The following is a 24,001-nucleotide window of genomic DNA, read 5'->3' on the forward strand; positions in this document are numbered from 1 at the left end:
TCTACATATTATATGAAGTGATACAGTTTCAACTCCAGATAGACTGTGACAAGTTAAGAATATCTATAGCAATCACAGAACCACCACTAAAAATGGAAAGAGATATAATTAAAAATCCAAGAGATGAGATAAAAAATGTAAAAAATTTCCAGTGATCCAGATAAGGCAGGATAAAAGCAGAGGAAGAAAAAACAGATGTGACAAATAGTAAATAAATAATAAAATGGAAGACATATCCAACCACTCCAGTAATTACATTATATTAATGGACTACTACTCCAGTTAAGGGGCTTCCCTGGTGGCTCAGTGATAAAGAATCCACCTGCCAATTGAGGAGTCCCAGATTCCATCCCTGGGTCGGGAAGATCCCCTGGAGAAGGAACTGGCAACCCAGTCCAGTATTCTTGCCTGGGAAATCCCATGGACAGAGGAGCCTGGGCTACAGTCCATAAGGTTGCAAAAGAGTCAGATATGATTTAGCAACTAAACAACAACAACAGTAATCACTCCAGTTAAGTGGCAGATATTGTAAGAATGAAAAGAAAGAAGGCCCAACTATAAGAGATGCACTTTAAATAGAAAAACGTAGAAAAACCCAGGTTGAAAATAAGTGGATGGAAAAAGATATACCATGCAAGCAATGAGTAACAAAGCTACAGTGGTTAGATTGATATCAGATAATGTAGACATTCATATTGATGAAAGTCACTTTATCAAGGAGACTTAGAAATCACAATAGTATACACATGTACTAATGCTTCAAAATATTAATACATGAATCAAAAATTGACATAATTGAAAGAAGTAGGCAATTTCACAATTATGGTTGGAGAGTTTCTACACCCACCCCTCAGCAATTGATAGAGGAACAAATCAAAAATTCAGTAAAGACATAAATACTGTAGAGTTAATTATTACTTATGTAGCATTACACCTAACTTCTGAAAAACAGACATTCTTTCCAGGTGCATTTCGTATGTTCATCAAGATAGACCATAGAAAGGGGCCATAAAAATTAAACAACACTTCTAAATAACCCATGGGTCAAAGAAAGAATCAGGAGGGAAATCGGAAAATGTTTTGAATTTGAGTTCTGCTTCCCTGGTGGCTCAGAGGTTAAAGCATCTGCCTGCAATGTGGGGGTCCTGGATTCGATCCCTGGGTCAGGAAGATCCCCTGGAGAAGGAAATGGCAACCCACTCCAGTATTCTTGCCTGGAGTATCCCATGGATGGAGGAGCCTGGTGGGCTACAGTCCACGGGGTCGCAAAGAGTCGGACACGACTGAGCGACTTCACTTTCACTTTCTGATTTTGACAAAATATTCATGACCTTAGACAACTGATTTTGATCGCTCAGTCTCAGTTCCTTCAATAAAATGGAGATACTAGCTCATGGTTTTTGTGAAGATTGGACAAAATAACATGTAAAGCACTCAGCACAAGTCCTGGCATAGTAATGCCACTTAATTCCATTGTCCACAATTGGAAGTCATTACTGAGGGTGTGCAGATATATGTACAGGGTCTCCTGCCACTTCCATCATTCTGTCTTTGAATGCTATCCAAAGAAACTACACCACATCATTCCATCCACGTCATCAAAGGAGGTTTAACTTTTATCTCCTTTAGCTACAACACTACTGAAAGCTGGGAGATTTATGTAGGTATGGAGTGCTATTATTTGATTACATATCTGAAGTTGAGGATAATGCCTCCATTCCCATCTAACCTGGGTTTTGATGGTCCCAGAGCAATGATTAAAGAGATGCCAGAAGTCCATCTTCTACAACTCGTAATTTGAGAGTTAAAAGTTCATCACCCTAGCATTTCATTTCCCAAATATCAAAAACTGACTGTGGGGGTGGGAAGAGGCTCAAGAAGGAGGGGATATATATGTGTGTGTGTGTTCAGTTCCTAAGTCGTGTCCAACTTAGGACTGTAGCACATCAGGCTTCCCTGTCCTTCACTATCTCCTGGAGCTTGCTCAAATTCATGTCCACTGAGTTGGTTTTGTCAGAACTCTCCACTGTGACCCGTCCATCTTGGGTAGCCCTGCATGGCATGGCTCATAGCTTCATTGAGTTACACAAGCCCCTTTATCATGATGAGGCTGTGATCAGTTATGACTGATTCATGATGTCGTATGGCAGAAACCAACACAACATTGTAAAGCAGTTATCCTCCAATTAAAAAAATGTGAGAGATTAACAGACTATGTCAAGAACGGTTTGAAATTTTAGTGACCTACGTCAAGGCTGTACATTGTCACCCTGCTTATTTAACTTATATGCAGAGTATATCATGAGAAACGCTGGATTGGAAGAAGCACAAGCTGGAATCAAGATTGCTGGGAGAAATATCAATAACCTCAGATATGCAGATGACACCACCCTTATGGCAGAAAGTGAAGAAGAACTAAAAAGCCTCTTGATGAAAATGAAAGAGGAGAGTGAAAAAGTTGGCTTAAAGCTCAACATTCAGAAAACGAAAATCATGGCATCCGGTCCCATCACTTCATGGGAAATAGATGGGGAAACAGTAGAAACAGTGTCAGACTTTATTTTGGGGGGCTCCAAAATCACTGCAGATGGTGATTGCAGCCATGAAGTTAAAAGACACTTACTCCTTGGAAGAAAAGTTATGACCAACCTAGATAGTATATTCAAAAGCAGAGACATTACTTTGCCGACTAAGGTCCGTCTAGTCAAGGCTATGGTTTTTCCTGTGGTCATGTATGGATGTGAGAGTTGGACTGTGAAGAAAGCTGAGCACCAAAGAACTGATGCTTTTGAACTGTGGTGTTGGAGAAGACTCTTGAGAGTCCCTTGGACTGCAAGGAGATCCAACCAGTCCATTCTGAAGGAGATCAACCCTGGGTGTTCTTTGGAAGGAATGATGCTAAAGCTGAAACTCCAGTACTTTGGTCACCTCATGCAAAGAGTTGACTCATTGGAAAAGACTCTGATGCTGGGAAGGATTGGGGGTAGGAGGAGAAGGGGACAACAGAGGATAAGATGGCTGGATGGCATCACCGACTCGATGGACGTGAGTCTGAGTGAACTCCAGGAGTTGGTGATGGACAGGGAGGCCTGGCGTGTTGCGATTCATGGGGTCGCAAAGAGTCGGACACGACTGAGCGACTGAATTGAACTGAACTGAAGCTTTTAGTGACCAAAGCAGAGTAAGCAGTGGAGATGGTAAGAGATGGTAAGTCAGAGAGGTAATCAAGGGCCATGTAGGACCTCATACACCACACTAAGGATAATGAAGAACCACTGAAATGTTTACGCAGGAAGATGGCTAGATTGGCATTTTAGAAGGATCATTGTGGCAGATTGATTAGAGAAAGCTAGAATGGAGGCAGGGAGATAGCACCTCTGAAAACTGATATCAAAATGAATAATATTCTTTTTCTACTTCAAAAACCTCCAATTTTGGAATATGAGGAGCCATTCATTGTCCAGTTCTGTTTTTCTTCCTAATTCCATTGTACAAACTCAGCAATGATATTAATCTCTCTATTTCTTAAAGTATCTCCTTTTAAACACAGGTAATAATAACTATATCACAGGAATATTGCTGTCTAATTCCCGTTTGTCAAAAGCTTTAGGATCTTCAGCTGGAAAGGGGATTGTGGCTGCATGCAGTACTATCTTGGAGAACTCTGCATCTTGCTTCATTGAATGGAGCTAGTGTCTGTGTGTAATCAAATTAACCACACTGCTAGAGGCTTACACTGTGATTAATGAAGCCCATGCAAACTGACTGAAGTGATCAGTCTATTATTTTTAGATTGAATGATTAAGCTTAGAGAGCTTCAGTGTTTTTTTCGAGTAACTTCTTTTTTCAGATGACTGTTGACATTTTAGCTCTCAATCTTCCCTTTTTCTGTCAGTTAGCTTTGTGTCAACTTGTTTCATGTCACGCAGATTTTATTTTCAGACAAAAAAATGTTGTATTTTATAAATTTGTATTTTAAAGAGTGGAACTAAGTCCTACCTTAAAAAACAGAACAAACTCAACATAAACAGGAATAACACACAGTTTACCAAAGTTCTAGTATTCACTGAGTACTACATGAGAACCTTACATATGTGGTCTCATTTAATTTTTTTCCTGACCACACAGTGACATTGGTATAATCCCCATTTTATGGATGAGGTCACAGGCTTGGGTGGTAAAATAATTTATTGCAGGTCACAAGTGAGCAAGTGGCAGGACTAATATTTGAACCCAAATCTCTCTGATTCTAAAACTCACACCAGAAATGGCAGAAGCCTGTGCCTACAAAGTATGCAAGAAAGTGTGTTATTTGGGGCCTTGGTGACACATACCTTCAGTGTCTTGTTGTGTCTCTGCAGCTCCCGGCACAGACTCTCCAGTTTGCTTCTCGCGAGGATAGCTCTGCTGTGTTCACTTTGTAGCTGGTCCTTTTCTTTTTGGATCTGTGCCTGTTTCTTTTGTAGGAGTTTTAACTTCCTTTGCTCAGTGCGATGTTCATCCAGCTAGATGTGGGGGTGCAAATGTGAAAGAAAATGGCAGGAATCTCTGAGTTGATAGGAGCAGAAGAGCAAATGCCTAAAGACCACCCTCTGGTTGTTTGGAAAAGTTGCTGCTATCATCAGTGTCCCCTCTGGAGTCAAATGAACTTCATGAGTGTTACCATGGCAATACTTGTAGATATGATTTAAAAGCATAACATTTATAGGTTTTTCCTTTATCATTATTATTATTGATCTCTTTTACTTTGATCTTCTTTTCAGTAGTCTAGAAACAGTTTTATCTTTCTTGAGTCTAATGAAGCCAGTCAGTATAGAAAGGCGTATTTCAGAATTCATGATAATGCCTTGCCTTAGGAAAATGGTCAGTGGTGTGTCTTCTTGGTTTACATTTAAATTTTCACAGTTCTTTCTCAAAACAAGCTTTAGCAAATTTTTTTTTTCACTGTTTCTTACTTTATTTTACTTTACTGTATTGGTTTTTTTAAAGTAGGAAAGCGAAAAGCAGCTAGTAAACAGAAGGTGAAGTGTGTGGGTTATGAGAAAGGGGGAGAGGAACATGTACTCCTCGACTATTTCAGGATTGATGATCTGTCACCAAAGTTTCCGAAATAGCCACTGCACAACTCAACAGCACACAAGGGAAGTATCGGTAACAAGCCTTGCTCTCTGCCCATCCCCTACACCCTCCGTGCTTATGGTGAATAAATCATGACACTTGTTTCTGCTGAGCACAGGTGGGGCCTCCTCTCACAGCAGCCACAGCTAAAGTATCGAGGGCAACATGGAAAATGAAACCAATGGACCCCTGGATTTTCTGTCTCAGGATGCTAAAGTTCTGAGCTAGGGGTTGCCAGATAAAATGTAGGACACCCAGCTGAATTTCAATTTCAAATAAATAGGGAACAAGTTTTTAGTAAAAGTAATTCAAAGTATTGCCATTTGCTGTTGGTTTACTTGAAATGCAAAGGTAACTGGGCATTCTGTATTTTTGTTTGGTAAATTTGGCAACAAGTATTTATGGAATTCTAGTTGGAATGGGGAAGTGTGGGTTCAGCCTCCCCCATTCCAACTAGAATCCCATAAATATTTGTTGATATAAATTAAGCCTCCAGAGACGGCATACTAGGAGTAGGACTGGGATCTGACAGTGTGACCATGAGCAAGCTGGAGCCTTTTTCTCAGAGCCGTTTCCTCCACTGGACTGAGTTCCCTTAGAATCTGAATGATGTGTAAGCCAGGTGGGTACTCACTGTGATAGTTATCTTGTTGGCTAATGAGGAGGGAAAGGCCTGGAAGCTTGTGGGTTCTTTGGACTGCAGATGCCCTTGATGCCTCTCAGAGCCAGATACAGATGGGTACACACACACACACTGTAAGCCCTGATATGTGTCTTAGTTACCTTAATTTCTTATCTTGAAAAAGCATTTGTTCTTTCTGAGCTAGATGAACACGATTGTCACACTTTCTTCAGTTCACATCTTATTTTAATCCTTCCCTCCCTCCCTCCCTCCCATTACACTGAAATGTCCATGATAAACCTTTGCCAGATTAAGCTGGGGATATTCATTCATGATATTCTATCTTCACACTTATGTATGTTTTTACTTATTAGTGAGTGTTAGCATCAGGAAAAACTAGGTCCATATTATCCATATTACTGTAAATATTAACTGAAATTGGTATCTTTCTTGAGGTTCAATTGGAAAGTCAGTGATATTTTATTATCTATTTATCATGCTCACTTCATTTTGCACCATAGTTATTAGATATGGATGAAACTTCTTGTCCTTGTGTGTGGACTTTAAATGAACTGTTGTCCTTTCTTGAAATTTATATGTTATTATTACTGCTATTGCCATTTTAGTTTAGACTTTTCCTTTGGAAGATTAAACAATTTGTCAGGGTTTCTCTGCCTTAGCACCATTGACATTTGGTGACAGTTCTTTGTTGTGGGGGTTGTCCTGTGCATTGTAGGCTATTTAGCAGATGACCCCTACCAACTAGAGACCAGTAACATCCCCAACTGTGATATCCAAAATATCTCGAGACATTGCATGTTGTCTCATGGTTGGCAAGACTTTCCCTCTTTGGGGGAACACTGCCCCATGTAGATTTATCTGAGCATCAGGAGAAGGATACTTTGCTTATGTTTCGTAAGTTGTAAGAGATGATTTGTGCTTGCTCACTGACCATTTAAATGTTTTAGTTTTACTGAAGGATCATACACATTTGACAGATAGCTAGGTCTATCTTGCTTTGCTCTAAATAAAACCCCTTAACTTTCTAACAATTTTTTTTAAGAGTGTGACTAATTTTGTTCAACTACTTCAAGTTTATGTGATTGCATATGGTGTTTCTTAATGGATGAAAGCAAACATTACAACTGAGTCAACTTCAGCCAAATGCTGGCTCTGTGATTTAATAATACATTTAGATGTATGCCTTCTGTCCAGTTCTAACAGGCATACAGGATTTTTATCTGCAGTTTCTCTTGTTCTCTCTTTTTTTTATTATTAAGTTAAAAAAGTGAAATTAATGCCAAGTAGTTTGTGATGTTGTAACTACTTATAAATTGAGGAAATTTAAAAAATATTTCTTCCAGTTCATTTCTTAATTTAGTCATGAGGTATCCTTATTTATTTATGAACTTATTTATTAATAAAATACAGTTGTTGATATTACAGGATTTAGAATCTGTAAGGGTGAGTGAACTTGAGTAGCAATGTGATTCGCAGCTTTTGAATTTAATAATTTATTCTATGTTAACACTTAAATTCCAGAAACTCTCTATATTAATTTCTGAATCAGTGAGTAGGGAAATAGCTTTTAGTCTCCAAGTAAAAGATTGAAATTCTTCATAATTTTTACTTTCTTAAAAGGATATATAATAGGATTTTGAGGTAAATTTTCTCCTATTTATTTTTTCTAGAATGATCTTTTGAGTTTAAAAGTTTATTATGGGATATGATACAAATGCAAAAATATAGTAAGACTGAGCTGAGTAGAATTTCTGGAAAAAATAACCTCTGTGGGATTGACTGCTTGGCTAGTAGGGTGAGTGGGTTTGGGAATTCTTGGAGACCAGGGTGAACAGCCCTGGCTCATAAGAAAGATCTTGGGCAGACTGGATAAGTGATTCTTTTCTGATGTACTGCTGTGAGGCTACAGCAACATAAAGAGTAGTAGTCTGGAAGATGCCCAGTTCATCTAAGTATGGGACATGATACTAGAAACTAAATACGAAAGGTCTTGGTGTCAATAAGTAAATTGAAGGGTAAATTAAAGGGAAATCAATGTAGTAATTATTGAAAAGAGCAAGGATGGACCAGTGAGGATGGGGTCAGATTTGGGGGAAAAATATTATTTTCGACACCTGTTGTTTTATGGCACTGAAATTGTTCATGAGTGGTTAACAGGCAATATTAAACAAGTTGCAATAAAATTGATACACTAATACTTGCTTTAGAAATTTATATCATTCTTTTGGAAAACAATATGGCCATTAAAAGCATTTATACTGCTTGATTTAGTAATCCCAATTCTGGAACTTTTCCCAAGGATCATAAAAGAGAAGGAACAAAGCTCATGCATGATGATGTTCACTGCACCAATATTTGGTAATACAAACAGTGGAAGGAATATAAATGTCCCCAAACTAGAGAACCACTAGAATAAAGTCAATTAATGGAGATTTTCATAGCTTTGACAAAATATAATTATGAAGAACACATGTGAAAATGATTGTCACATGAGCCAAAAAAACAGATACTAAATTCTATGCACCTAATGATGGTAGCTATACAAAAGGTATCTTTGTATAGTAGAACTGAAAAGGAAGATAAGTCAGCGTTCATGTTTTAGACTGTAGGATTAGAGATATTTTTACTTGTGTATTCAGCATTTTCCTTATTTCATTGTGATGTGGTTTATGTGATTAAAACTAATTTAAAAGCATTGTCGGCAGAGTTAAACAGTCACTAGTCATTCAGGGTTTCAGAATTTCTTTGAGGCTGTGCTGTGATGTGCTGTGCTGTGGCCTCAGTTGTGTCTGACTCTTTGTGACCCTATGGACTGTAGCCTGCCAGGCTCTTCTGTCCATTGGATTCTCTAGGCAAGAATACTGGAGTGGATTGCTGTGCCCTGCTCCAGGGGATATCGCTGACCCAAGGATTGAACCTGAGTCTCTTAAGTCTTCTGCATTGGCAGGTGGGTTCTTTACCAGTAGCGCCACCTGGAAGGCTCTTTCTTTGGGTCTGCTGTATGACAATTCAGCGTCCCGGTGTACATGAATGTACAAGGAAGAAAGCAAAGACTACACAGGGATCACAGGACTAAAATCAGAGTGAAAAAGAAGGTAAACAAGCCACTCATAAACTCTACTCCATCAATAGGGATAAGATGGAACCAGTGACCTGAGTGGTTTGTGGGTCTCAGTTTTAGAGACCTTCTTTAAAAAAAGAAGATTAAAAAAAAAAAAAAAGAATTATCTTCAGGGCTTCAGAGGGGCCTATGCAAGTGAGAGGCCCTGATTCTTAAGCTTTTTTGATGTGAGGTAAATCTGCCTTCAGGGGCAGTCCAACCTACTGCCAGGAGGAACTGTTTTGTTGGTTGGGGGTGGGGGGCTGTCACTGCTTCTCTGAAAGAAATAAGTAAGTGAAAACAAATGAGGGAAAGAGGCAGAAATGAGAGCGAGGTGGCATATTGCCCAGCCTCACTTGAGAGGATGCCACATCCCCACAGTGGGTCTTGTACACCCCAGGGCTGGTGCGTGGGCCTCAGATGCAACTCCTTTAGTCAGTTTTTGTGAGGCCACACTGAAACTAGTGGTGCTGGCTTTGCTGAGCCCTTTTCTTTCTTCCAAGTGGACTGTTGTAAGAGTAGTGGTGAAGAGACCGTCCACTTCACGGATATTCTGAAGTCTGGGAGTGGCTTCTCTTCCTGCCACTGGCCCTAACTTGTTGAGAGGGAGACTGCATGTGGAGGATCTATAACTGGAAACAAAATCCATGTCAAGTGCTTTGCCATTGTGTGGGACAGGGGAAGAATGTAGATCATGGAGAATAAATGAGTGAATGCATTCATCAGGAATAAATGAGAATGTTGCACAAACTGAGGGGTGGAATTCAGTCAACCTCTGCCTTACTTGAGAAGACCATTCCCTCAAAAAACCTGTGCTTAAGAACCGGTTGAAAATTTACTTTTTATTTCTAGTGTACTTCTGTTTCATTGCAAAGCCAAAAAGAACTTTTAAATTTTCACAACTTTTCACAAATTATCTCTGATTTGCTGTTCCATCTCTCAAATTATGCACATAATTGAAGGTGGAGTGATTCCAACTCTGTTCTCTTTCTTCCTTTTGCTTTTATTCCTCAGTTTTTCTGCTTCTTTCTTTCCTTTTTAAAAACTCTGCCTTTGTGAATTCTGATTTTGACTTGCCTGAGGGAACCAGCCACCGTCTATAATGATGTACCTGAAAAGCTAACAACCTCCTTTTCTCAGCTCTAACCAGAGCGTAAATCTTTCTGGCAAAAGGGCTAATCAAAGATCTTACCAATTCAGCATATTTCTTGAATAAAAAATCAAACTTTTCCTCAGGAGTTTGCAACTTGTTCAGATTTTGCATTAGCAGGTTGGCTTCTTTGCCTTAAAAGAAAACAAAAACCATAAAGACATTTTAAAAATTAAGAGTTGAACTTGAAGTCAGATGATAAGGGCTGGAATCTCAGGTGGTCTACTTGTTGTGCTAAGTTGCTTTGGTCATGTCCGACTCTTTGTGACCCTGTGGACTATAGACTGCCAGGCTCCTCTATCCACGGGGTTCTTAAGGCAAGAATAGTGGAGTGGGTTGCCATGCCCTTCTTCATGGGATCTTTCCAACCCAGGGATTGAACCCACATCTACTTGTTAGCTGCTGTCCAGCCTTGGACAAGTCACTTAACCTGTCTGAGATGCAGATGTAATTTTTTCTTCCCTTGGAAAAGGAATGACGCCTACTTTGCAAAATAAGTGATTAATTGAGAAGTTTATAAAAATGTATGGTACAGTGTCAGGCTCATGGTAGATTCTCAATAAATGTTGGCTATAAGTGAAAGTGAAGTCGCTCAGTCGTGTCCGACTCTTTGCGACCCCATGGACTGTAGCCTACCAGGCTCCTCTGTCCATGGGATTTTCCAGGCAACAGTCCTGGAGTGGGGTGCCATTTCCTTCTCCAGGGGATCTTCCTGACCCAGGGATCGAACCCAGGTCTCCTGCATTGTAGACAGACGCTTTACCATCTGAGCTACCAGGGAAGTCTATAAGACTATAAGAGTGGTCCCCAAATTTCCATCCCAAGAATTTGTTCTTAGTTACTTCCCCTTATATTCTAAATATTCCAGGGGATTGTGAACATTCTGAAAATATTCAGAAGAATAAAAAACCACTGACTTTATGGAAGAGTAAATCATCCACTTCCCCATGTTAACTATTAAAAAAAAATGAAGCAGCAGCAAACCAGCCTATATCTGACTACTATGAAACAGCCGGCATTAATACCTGGAGCTGTAAAAATTCCAGCCCAAAGCAGAGAAACTTGACAGTTTAGTCTGCCCATGTTTTTGGTTTTCTTCCTTTAGTGCCTCTTTCTTTTTGGGGAGGGAAACCAATTGTCTTGTTTCTGTGTGTGAGCCCATTTCATGCAGTTTGTGTGGGAATGACTCTGACCGTATTTCCTATCAGAGAATAAAGTCAATATATAGAGAAAATGGACCCAAGACACTTTTCCCCAGGCCTTTTTGTGTCTCTTTGGTTACAAGTTTAGCCTCCCCGGATCTTCACTTCTCCCACCTAGGCTTTAATCTCTGTCGGCAGTTTTGTTTTCTGTTCCCAGCTGGAGTTTGTGTTATGTTTAAAAACTCATCTGTTCATGATTATTTGATAGTGAGCCTTAGATTCTTTCTTTTCTTTCCCCGTTGTTCTTCCTTTTGTCTTTTGAGCTCAACCTCCCAGTTAGCCTTCCTGAGATGACTGAATCTTTGGTATCCACAGGGATACCTGTAGATCTTTCAGTATCCACAGGGTTGAGCGTTGCAGGCAGGAGCTGGACCCTGAGGCTTACACACACGTACCACTGAACGTATCTTTGCCAACAGTAGGGTCAAGGTGGAGCAGCTTCCTCATCCTCAGCTACCTGTTATAGCTGCCCTGTCTAATCTGAATAGAGAAGTCAAGCCACCCAGTGGAGCCTACGTTTCCTGATATAAATCTGCTTGAGAATGTTAACAATTTTGACAACCTCTCCCACAAGAACAGGCGTTTCTCCTTTGTTGGAATTTTTGCTTTCATCTTGGAGAGGCAAATATATCATGGAATTAGGGTTTCCAGGTGAAATATAGGACATGGAACACTCATACTAAAAAATAATGGTGTCTCTGAAATTTAATGTTCCTTGGGTGGCTTGTATTTTCACACTTGCTAAATCTGGTAACTCTAATGGCATCAAAGAATTTTAGGTTTAGAAGGAACTTCAAAGAGCAGCCAGACAACTGGTTAATTTTATAGATTAAGAATAGAAAGCCCAGAGAAGCCCAAAGTTATGTAATTAGCACTGGCAGAGCCAAGGCTTGGATCCAGAATTTGTCTACTTGTTCTAAATCACTCCACTCCCATGTGGAATTTCGATGCCAGGGAAACCTAGAGAAATAAAAAGAAACTTCTTTTGAAAAAAGAAAAAAATGACCTCATTCCTAACAGCTGGTTTCGTCTGTCTTTGCCCAGTGAGTCAGTTCAGATTAGAGACATGGTCTGAGATGGGGGAGAGGGTGGGGGTGAGTGGTGCCTGACCAGCAACCCGATTATGGCCTATGGCATAACATTACCTTTAAACTGATAAACTCTGCTGTCCCTCCCCAACCAGGCCTGGCTTTGAGTGATTTCTATAGTAGCAGGGATGGCTTGTGTTGGTCTGGCCATCCCTTCACCCTGGTCTTCAGTTTGTGGAAGGCGCTCATGTGATGACTGCTGTCCTGGGTTAGAGGATCATCCATTAAAGGCAGGAGACTGTACTGTTTATCATGTCTGGCCTAGAACCTGGCATAGTGTTTGGTCCATGGCAAGTGTTTAGTGAATCTTGGTAATAATGGAACTAAACAGAGCCAACCTGTGCACACTAATATCATGTAAATCAAATAAACACTGTCCAGAAAACAACTTTGTGATCAACTGGAGGAAAGACAGGTCTTACTCTCACCTGTAACCTTTAATGTATGCTTAGCATAGCTCTCAATGTGAGTATCAACCAGAAAACCATATCGTGTTTCTTTTGGGAAAGATAGAAACACTTGAGTGAGGCCAGTGGATCTCTTTTTCTATGTTCAGTATCTTCTCCCCTTTAGTTTTTCTAACAATGAGAACAGTTTTTTTTTTGTTGTTGTTGTTTAATTGTCACACTTGCTGAGGTCTTTTTCTGCTCTCATATACTGTTATTTTGTATAGAAGTTTAACATTCAGATGCATCAATCTACCCTTCAAAAATGATTTCTACAAAAAAAAAATCCAAGAAGTTGGAGACAAACATGTACATAATCCATAACTTTGTAACATGAGAGAGCTTAGTTTTTACACATCCATTAAAATTTTGCTGGACTAAAGTGCTGTGTGTGATTGTGTGGAGGAGAGATGAGACCAATCATCTCATAAGAAAGGCTGTCATTACAATTTTAGGAAATGGGGTCATTAGGTGACAGTGTCAGACACAGGAAGAAAAATCAGTTTTATGTGTTTAAACTACTAGCAGTTTCTTAGCTATAACTATAAAGAAAGCTTTCCTAAAAAGAAAAAAAAAATGAGCCTAAAAATGAGATTAGCAAGAAGAGATAAGAAAGTCTTCCTCAGTGATCAGTGCAAATAGAGGAAAACAATATAATGGGAAAGGCTAGAGATCTCTTCAAGAAAATTAGAGACACCAAGGGGACATTTCATTCAAAGATGGGTGCAGTAAAGGAAGAAACAGTATGGACTCAACAGAAGCAGAAGATATTAAGAAGAGGTGGCAAGAATACACAGAAGATCTGTACAAAAAAGATCTTCATGACCCAGATAATCATGGCAGTATGATCACTCACCTAGAGCCAGACATCCTGGAATGCGAAGTCAATTGGGTCTTAGGAAGCATCACCACAAACAAAGCTTGTGGAGGTGATGGAATTCCAGTTGAGCTATTTCAAATCCTAAAAGATGATGCTATGAAAGTGCTGCACTCAACATGGCAGAAAATTTGGAAAACTCAGCAGTGGCCCCAAGACTGGAAAAGGTCAGTTTTCATTCCAATCCCAAAGAAAGGCATTGCCAAAGAATGTTCAAACTATCACACAATTGCACTCATCTCACACTGTAGCAAAGTAATGCTCAAAATTCTCCAAGCCAGGTTTCAACAGTACGTGAACTGTGAATTTCCAGATGTTCAAGCTGGACTTAGAAAAGGTAGAGGAACCAGAAATCAAATTGCCAACATCTGTTGGGTCATTGAAAAAGCAAGAGAGTTCCAGAAAAACATCTACTTCTGCTTTATTGACTATGCCAAAGCCTTTGACTGTGTGGATAGTGGATCACAAGAAACTGTGGAAAATTCTTAAAGAGATAGGCATACCAGACCACCTGACCTGCCTCTTGAGAAATCTGTATGCGGGTGAAGAAGCAAGAGTTAGAACTGGACATGGCACAACAGACTGGTTCCAAATCAGGAAAGGAGTACATCAAGGCTGTATATTGTCTCCCTCCTTATTTAACTTATATGCAGAGTGTGCAAAATGTAGGGCTGGATGAAGCACAAATTGGAATCAAGATTGCTGGGAGAAATATAAATAACCTCAGATATGCAGATGATACCACCTTTATGGCAGAAAGCGAAGAGGAACTGAAGACTGTTTTGATGAAAGTGGAAGAAAAGAGTTAAAAAGCTGGCTTACAGCTCAACATTCAGGACTCCCCTGGTGGTCCAGTGGCTAAGACTCTGAGCTCTCAGTGCTGGGGCCCTGGGTTTGATCCCTGGTTGGGGAACTAGATCCCGCATGCCACAACTAAGACCCTGAGAAGCCAAATAAATAAAAATAAATATTAAAAAAAATCCCTCAACATTCAAAAAACTAAGATCATGGCATCCAGTCCCATCACTTCATGGCAAATAGATGGGGAAACAATGAAAACAGTGATAGACTTTATTTTCTTGGGCTCCAAAATCACTGCAGATGGTGACTGCAGCCATGAAATTAAAAGACGCTTGCTCCTTGGAAGAAAAGCTATGAGCAACCTAGATAGCATATTAAAAAGCAGAGGCCTTACTCTGCTGACAAAGGTCCATCTAGTCAAAGCTGTGGTTTTTCCAGCAGTTATGTGTCGATGTGAGAGTTGGACCATAAAGAAAGCTGAGCACTGAAGAACTATGCTTTTGAACTGTGGTGTTGGAGAAGACTCTTGAGAGTCCTTTTGACTGCAAGGAGATACAACCAGTCCATCCTAAAGGAAATCTGTCCTAAATATTCATTGGTGGGACTGATGCTGAAGCTAAAGCTCCAGTAGTTTGGCCACCTGATGTGAGGAACTGACTCATTGGAAAAGACCCTGATGCTGGGAAAGGTTGAAGGCAAGAGGAGATGGGGATGACAGAGGATGAGATGATTGGATAGCATCACCAACTCAATGGACATGAGTTTGAGAAATCTCTGGGAGTTGGTGATGGACAGGGAAGCCTGGCATTCTGCAGTCCATGGGGTTGCAGATTTGAACACAACTGAGTGACTGAACTGAACTGAATAATGAGATTATTCTAGGGAAAACAAAACAAAACCTTACAATAAAAAAGAAAAATATCAGAAAAAGCAGTAAGAAATAAATATATCCATTTCCAACTTGGGTCAGAAGAAAGTACTAATCATTTTACCGCAAACAATTATTTTTCCCTTAATTCACTTACTCCTCTAAACCTCCTCTCTTTTCAGGGTCTGACCTAAGTTTGAGCATCCCTATGCATCTATTCATGAACCCTTCAGTCTCTGTGGATTCCTCTCTCCCCTAAATTCCTCTGGTCTTCTACCATTTCTTCCAGAAAATTTAGCATTTGTTTCAAAGCTACAGTTTGTTTCTTTCTCAGAGTGAAACTAGAAATCAAGCTAAAATCTTATAAAACAGACCACCTGGGAAGGTGACCGTTCTAAGGCAGAGTAAGTCAATAGCGGAATAGACTTTAGAAAACCAGTGTCCTAGTCAAGATGCTACTCAGAAGGTAGAACTGAAACTCCCCTGTAACTGGAAAGATGAAACCCATTAAACTGAACTATAGCTCAGCTAAATGCTTTTCAACCGACATACCGATTAGTCTCTCTTTGGTCCTGAACATTAGTGACTTTAGGTCTGCACTTTGCTTTCCTTATGACTAATCGCACAATCACATCAATTAGTTGAATAACTTTTGGGGGCAGACTTAAAAACTCTCTAGGCTTTAATTTTCCTATCTAGAAATCGATACATTGACTAGATAAATTCTGAGCTCATAATAGACCTGTGGATCAGCTTGTTTTTCTCCCAGATTTATGCTTCAGATCCATGATTTCCTACTCAATCGGTTATCAACCTGAATATCAAAAGGGATATTACATTTATCATTGTTTTGTGCTTCTTACTATGTGGTACTTGTGCCACTCACATAATGTTGATAGAGAAGAGATGAATAAGACACCTGTGAGCTGGAGGATGGGGTGAGGGGAGGAAGGGACATACTTAGACGTTAACAGGACAGGTCATAGTGCTGTCTAGTGGGGAATCTGTTTTTATTTTGTTCAGTGCCAAGGAGAAAGTGACTCCACCAACTAAAGAGATTTTAGTGTTACCTCAACTGCTCTGGTGTACAGTGTGTTACTAGTGGGAGGATATGCAGCCTGTAAAGGAAAAAAAGTCCTGGGTGCTTGGATTGTAGAGACATTTCCCAGATATTAATCAGTGTTCTGTGAAAGATGGATGTTTTTGGTCCAATAAATTTAGGAAATATTGTAAACTATGCCCATCACTATTGGAGATTTTCACTGTTGTGTATGTTAAAGGTCAGAGAATTCTGCCAGTTGGAAAATTATCTTGCTCTGAAATGTCAAATATCCCAAAGCATTTACTTTGGAAAATTTGGGGTTAGAGAGTCAGAACATTTCAATATCTCAAAAATATCAATCAAGCAAATGTTATCTGACAAACATACACTAATTAAAGATTGGTCTTTGATCAAATATGTAAGCAAAGACTAAGGATATGTCTTAGATATGGATTGAATGACATACTCAAATTCTGTAAAAGTTCAGTTTCTGAAAGAAGACCACATCTGGCACTTTATATTTTTTCCAGAAAGGTAGAGGAAGCATTTTCTGAAGCATAAAACCATCGCTTCCACAATCTGTTTGTGTCAAAATTACCCAGAGTGCCTTAGCCCCAATCCAGACCTACCAATTCTGAATCTCTTTGCTCAGGAATGGCATTTTTGACAAATTCTGTATTTGATTCCAATGCACAGTTAAGTTTGAAGTCATTGGTCTAGACCATAGTTTAAATGACATAATAATGTCATTTAATTGATAAAGAGCCAAGCAGTTTGTTGAAGCCACTTGCAGGCAATTGAAATGATGTTTAAAACAATGGTTACATATTTAAATTGGCCTAAAAATATAGTTTAACTCATAGTGTAGCTGAAATAGTACAATGTTTAGAGACTATATCGACAGTCTTCAAAGGAACAGCTTGAGGGTATCAGCAGCTTATACACATGTAATTAGTGTGCACCCATGTGGGAACTCTGATCACAAACATTGGTCCTGATAAACACATTCAATTGAACTTTGTTAATTTATACATAATGACAGAATTAGTTGTGACATTTTTTTCTTTCTCTAAATTTTTTTGATTATTTGGTAAAGGAAAGTGTGAAGTCACTCAGTTGTGTCTGACTCTTTGCAACCCCATGGACTGTAGCCAGGCTTCTCAGTCCATGGGATTTTCCAGGCAAGAATACTGGAGTGGGTTGCCTTTTCCTTCTCCAGGAGATCTTCCCAATCCAGGGATTGAAACTGAGTCTTCCACATTGTAGGCAGACGCTTTACCGTCTGAGCCACCAGGGAAGTAAGTATGTGGTTAATACGCTTCCCAGGTGCATCTGTGCAGTAAAGAATCAGGTAAAGAATCCTGCTAGTACAGGAGACCCAGGTTCAATGCCTGGGTCGGAAAGATCCCCTAGAGTAGGAAACGGCAACCCACTCCAGTATCCTGGCCTGGAAAATGCCATGGACAGAGGAGTCTGGCAGGGCTACAGTCCATGGGGTTGCAGAGTTGGACATGACTGAGCTACTGAACACAGCAGCACATGAGGTTAATACAGATTTTGAAATAACTCATGGAAGACAGAGTAGAAACCAAAATTGGTCATCTTTAACTTTACCCTTGCTTTCTTCATACCTATCCCCCATTATAACACATACAAATTCCTATGTAGAAGTAGTTTTAGGGTGATAAAGCCAAAGATCTTTCCTGGTTAGAAACACTTGAAATCATTCACCTTTGCAGTGTGATTATGGTGGCTCAGAGGTTAAAGCGTCTGCCTGCAATGCAGGAGACCTGGGTTTGATCCCTAGGTTGGGAAGATCCCCTGGAGAAGGAAATGGCAACCCACTCCAGTATTCTTGCCTGGAGTATCCCATGGACAGAGGAGCCTGGTGGGCTACAGTCCATGGGGTCACAAAGAGTTAGACACGACTGAGCGACTTAACTTTCAACAATGGAAAGTTTAACAATGACTAATGCAAAAGCTTATTTCTGAGATGCCTTGGATAGAGAACAGAAAATACCTCTATAACACAAAGCAACTTTATTCTCTTTCCCAGAGTTCCAAAACACTAGAGTGATTCCAACCTTGCACTTTAGAACTTGGTATTATCTGAGTTAATCTTTATTCTGAGTAGGTAAAGTAGCTGTTTGTGTCTTTTAGCCCTTCTTGAAAGCATTACCAGCAGTGCTTTTAAGCCTCATAGTGAGGTCCTATGCCAGCACAGACATACTTTGGGGTTTGCACATAACCTATTCACTGAAGTCTGAACCCAGTTCTGACTCCAGTGCCCGTGATCTTTCACTCCGCTACACCAGCTTCCAGAAATTAGCAAGATGTGACCACTATCTCAATAGATTCTCCCTCCAGCTTGGGATACAGGTATATAAACAGATGATTGCTGCAGAAAATTTAATGGAGAACTACAGAAGATGATGCTAACTCTACCTGGGCCTGTCAGGGAATGTATCACATAGGAGGTAGTGATTGTAGTGAGTATTTCAGTGAAATTTCACCAAGGAAGACAGGCAGAGGACACTCATATGGGTAGTAACATGCCCTCACTCATAGCTAAAAAAATTAACTCTCTCACCCTTCTTGTATAGACATTCTAGGTGTTTCCAACCCCCCTACTCCATGCTCTCCTAACAATTTCCTGTGCCTGTTCTAGCACTTATCCTCTATAGCAGTTAGTGTATGTGTCTACTTTCTCTCTAGACTTAACCAAAGTCCTTAACCAAAGATCCTTTTTTATCTTTGTGTACCTCATAAAGACTAGGCATTAGTAAATATTTGCTGAACCAGTGAACTAATGAAAGTGAAAGTATTTTCTGCAATTTTCAACATTCTATAATTAATATGGAGAAGGCAATGGCAGCCCACTCCAGTGCTCTTGCCTGGAAAATCCCATGGGCGGAGGAGCCTGGTAGGCTGCAGTCCATGGGGTTGCGAAGAGTTGGACACGACTGAATGACTTCACTTTCACTTTTCACTTCATGCATTGGAGAAGGCAATGGCAACCCACTCCAGCATTCTTGCCTGGAGAATCCCAGGGATGGGGGAGCCTGGTGGGCTTCCGTCTCTGGGGTCGCACAGAGTCAGACATGACTGAAGTGACTTAGCAGTAGCATAATCAATATATTTTTGAAGTTTTATTAAAGTAAAAAATATTTTATACATGTAGTAATGGAAATACTCAAGTGATCCAGTGACAATCATTTTATATACAAAACCATCCCTGTATTTAGACTTTGTTTAAATCTAGATTCTACTAGCTTTGCTTTGAACAATTTCCTTTTCATTCATTCTCTCATTCATTCATCCTTATAACGGATATTCAGCAAATATTCATTGAGCACCTAGCACATGTCAACCACTGTTCTAGATGCTAGACATCCAATGATGTCCAAATACACACATTGCCCCTGCTCTTGAGATAGAAGACCTAGTGGGGACGAGATGTATTAATCAAATAATCACAAAAATAAATGTACACTTTCAAATGTAAATGTCAGGAAGAAAAGATATATAGTACAACTGAAATGGAAAACAAGACTTCAGGGTGAGACTAATAAAATGCTATTTGAGTTGTGAGCTAAGTGATGAGTTAAGTTCTGAGAGGGCCTAACTGGGAAGTGGGGAGGGATTTCTAGATAGAGAAAATAGAATGGACATGGGCCCTGTCGGGGAGTGGAGCATGGCCTGTTGAAAGAACTGAAAGAGAAGATGAGAATGACCAACTACTAGACGGTGGTGATGATAGTAATGGTGTAATCAGGGCAGCGTGTTCAGAAAAGAGGCTTTGGGGGGTAACTTGATGAGAGAAAGCTGGTTGGGGTTAGCTATTAAGGCCTGAAAGACAATGTTAAGTCTGGTCTTTGTTCTATGAGCAGTGGGAAACCACAGGGACAGAGAATAGATGGGTAACATACTGAAAAGTTCATTTTAGTTCTGTTGAGGGGGAGGGGGCTGGGGACAAGTATAGTAAGAGAAGATGTAGGGTGATTCCGAAGGAAGCTATTGTGCTAAAATCCAAGTTTAAGGTGTGGCTTTTAGCAAAGGTTGGAAGTGCCCCATTTTAGGAATAATTCAAAGAAAAATGATCCATTAGAATGTAACTACTTGCCTAATCCTTTTAGAATTTTCTTCTCCAGTTTTTGCTCTTTGTTGCTGACAGGCTCTTTGGCTGTGGATGGCTCTCCAGAGGCTGCGGGTTCTCTCTCCGCCTCTTCAGGGGCCTCCTCGCCGTCTCCATCCTCATTGTCAGGTGGGTCTGTGTTCTCAGGCTGCTCCTTGACCATGGTGGTACCCTCCTTCCCTGCCGCGCCGGCAGCAGACCCGTACGTGTTAATGATGTCTTCCAGTTGTCGGTTCAACTCTTCAGAGATATCGTGGGGTCCCCGTTCCAGCTGTATACCTGCCGCCTGCTCTGGTGCTGGGAGTGGGGTTGAGTGGTCCTGATCATTTTGCTTCTCCAGGCCATTTTGACTGGACAGTGCTGAACTGTCCCTCGCAGGTGCTGATGGTGGTTCCCTCGACAGCTGCCCAGGCTGATTGCTCTCCATACTGGGAGTGATATCTGTTGGTAAGCACAGCCAGGGTTGATGTAGTTAACCCAGTTACAGGCATATGGTAAGGCTATCCCCACACTGGTACCTACTGATTACAGTTTCTAACACAGAATGAATGTACTTCCACAAAGCATTGATATTGCAATTAGTTGGGTAGGAACAGTGAGAAGCATTTCCAAATTAAGTCATACTTTTAGCATATGTTTGATTTTGGTCTTTAATTTCCAATAGTATCTCCTATTATTAAAGATTAATTCAAGGTATTATTTTTCATGCTCATATCTGTCATTTTGCTTAGAATAGCCAATTTGTGTTATCATTCTCATCTATAATTCTATGTAGATTTACAGTAATTGGAAATACATTAATTTAATGTTTAATCTACATTTAATGTCTAAATTTAAATTGATACTTTTCTCCTAAAGTTAAAACATTGAGTATAAGAGCCACTGACCTTACTAAAATCACTCATAACAGTAACAGTCTAAACTCTATTTTAGTGCATATTGATTAGTATGAGCCCATTGTGTGTTAGTCACTCAGTCGTGTCTGACTCTTTGTAGTCCAATGGACTGTAGCCCACCAGGCTCCTCTGTCCATGAAATTCTCCAGGCAAAAATACTGGAGTGGGTTGCCATTTCCTTCTCCAGGGATCTTTTAGACCCAGGTATTGAACCCAGCCACACTGGGGGCAGATTCTTTACCATCTGAGCTACCAGGGAAACCCATGAGCCCATTAATATAGATCAATTATTATACTGGATACAGGAAACACTTGCTTTTCTGGTATTTTCCTTTTCCCAGATGAGCAACATGTACTAATTAATCAGAAAAAAACACTTTTTTGAGGTTCAGACCAGCATCATTTTTGAAATAAGACTACATGAGGAAAGATGTGAATGTGTATGGAAACATGGTGATATAATGACAATTTCTTGAATTTCTATACCATTTTGTTCCAATGAGGGCTTCCCTGGTGGCTCAGTTGGTAAAGAATCTGCCATCCCATGGACTGAGAAGCCTGGCAGGGATTACAGTCCATGGGATTACAAAGAGTCAGATGCAACTGAGCAAACATTCTGTCTTTCTGTCTTTTGTTCCAATATAAAAACAGACTTTCTTTTAGGGGTAAAAAATACCCCAATATATTATGACTTTCTCATCTCAGTCAAGAAGCTCTAGGATAACAATAATTTTTAAGAAGTAGAAATGTCTTAAAAGCAGGGAGGGAATGAACCAGGGGAATAATCCATGTATAATGTAATAATGCCAAGTAATCCCTTTGGAAATAGGGAGTGAGGGATGGGCTGAATCAGGCTTTCTAGGGTGGCTGGCTATCACCATTTCTAGAGCTGCAATATGTTTGGCTTCTGCCTTTAAGTTATGGTGCATTTTACTTATGAATAATAATTAATGGTGGTGCTGCTAATTGGCAGCATGAAATTATGACAGGGTCCTAATAATCCACAGGTTTTGCTGTTGTGTTGGCATGAAAGTGAAAAAAACACACTGCTCCATGCACTATACAGCTTCCTCCTCCCCTTCTCAGGGCAGGTGAAGTCAAATGCTCGAATGCAGCAAGAACAGAAAATTCAGTGTCCAGACGTTACCACCCACCTGCGGCCCTCACCAAGTACTCACTAACTTTGAAGGAAGAACTGTTTTCTCTCATTTATTTTAATTTACCATCTTTCTTATCAAACAATGCGGTAAACAGCTTCATTGTCTTCGTCACTGGAATTCTTTATCCTGACCCCTGCTTGTTGGGTGCACTCATCTATATATAACTTATGCTTCCCCTGAACTTGGAGAAAGATCCATGGCACCTGCTGTCCAGCCAGTAGTTATTTTAAGCTCTTCTAAAAGAAGCCCTGGCCTTTAACACCTCATCTTTAGAACTAAAAGGAAGAGAATACCTTTTAAATCAAATTGAAAACAGTAAACATTGATTGGTTTAAACCTGTACGTGGGTTTTAAAGTGTTAGGGGGGCTTCTGAGGATGAAATAAACTCTAAAGTAAACCAGACTTCAAAGCAATGAGTTTAAAACCAGCTGTCCATAGGAGTTTTAGTGTGGTTAGTTTGAATACGAATGTTTTCTTTGTATTTGATTTATTCTTCATTCATCAGAGGCCATAATCATTGATTTTTTTTTATATTAAGTGCATGATCTCCTTTAAACTCATGCTCCACATTTACTTTAAAACAGAATAACTGAGTCATTGTAAACCACAGGACAACTCAGTTCCTAAAAGTAGCCTCAATAAGTCCCCAAGAGGACAAAAATGAAAAAAATCAAAAAACTCTTGTTATTTGTAAATTGTCTCTTTCTTTATCAGTTAGTTTTACAGCAAGAACTTATTTCTAAGTTTTGTCTTCTACAAACTTTATTGCCCATCTTTTGCCTCCTCTGAGAGAGAATTTTATTTTTCACTTGTCCTGGCAGTCCCATTAGATGACCACACTCACACACACATCCCTTCCTGAGCAACACATTTTACTTATAAATAAAACAATGGAAAGTTCTTCAGCAGTTCACTGGCAGTCTCAAAGTTGCAAGTTTCGAACACCACAAACCGCACCCTACATCTCACAGGGCTGGGGGAGTGTTTGTCATACTTACCAGAATGCAGGGCGCTAAGCAGAAAGAGAAAGGAGAGGCAAGAGGCAGCAAAAGCTAGTCAGAGCAGCAGCAGCAGCAGCAGGAGACCGGCAGGCAGCTGCGCTCTTACAGGGGAGCGAGAAACCAAACACACACGTACACACTCATGCAGCGGGAGAGCAGAGCGGGGGTGGTGGGGGGATGGGGGAGAAAGAACATCCTGTGACACAGCAAGAGAGAAATACACGCGGCTTCAGTAGCTGTCTCCTGGGCAAATGTCCTAGGAAAAAGAAGCGGCTGATAGATCTTAGCAGACTCCTAGTTTTGTCCTTTAAAAAGTTTAAACTCTCGGTACACATGCCTGTTGCTAGTGCAGTTTTTCACCATGGTTTTTCTTTGGGGCAGAGATCAAGTTTTCTTATTTCTTGGTTTATTTCCAGTGTGGCCTGTGATTCATCTCCCCCCCCCCCCCCGCCCCACTCCTTCATATGCTAGCT

General features: G+C 40.2%; 1 protein-coding gene across 1 annotated transcript in view; it reads right to left on the minus strand.

Annotated features, from left to right (window-relative positions):
- TXLNB (taxilin beta) overlaps window positions 1-23,672 on the minus strand; it is a 60,406-nt gene extending 36,734 nt beyond the window's left edge. Inside the window, exons 1-4 of the mRNA XM_005684815.3 lie at window positions 23,526-23,672; window positions 20,459-20,911; window positions 10,054-10,145; window positions 4,335-4,505 (exon numbers count right to left, since the gene is read on the minus strand). Of these exons, the coding sequence (XP_005684872.2) occupies window positions 4,335-4,505; window positions 10,054-10,145; window positions 20,459-20,897 (702 nt within the window). The 5' untranslated portion in view covers window positions 20,898-20,911; window positions 23,526-23,672. The remainder of the gene's footprint in view (window positions 1-4,334; window positions 4,506-10,053; window positions 10,146-20,458; window positions 20,912-23,525) is intronic.

This window comes from Capra hircus, chromosome 9 (genome assembly GCF_001704415.2).
Source record: "Capra hircus breed San Clemente chromosome 9, ASM170441v1, whole genome shotgun sequence".
In the NCBI taxonomy this organism is placed as follows: Eukaryota; Metazoa; Chordata; class Mammalia; order Artiodactyla; family Bovidae; genus Capra; species Capra hircus.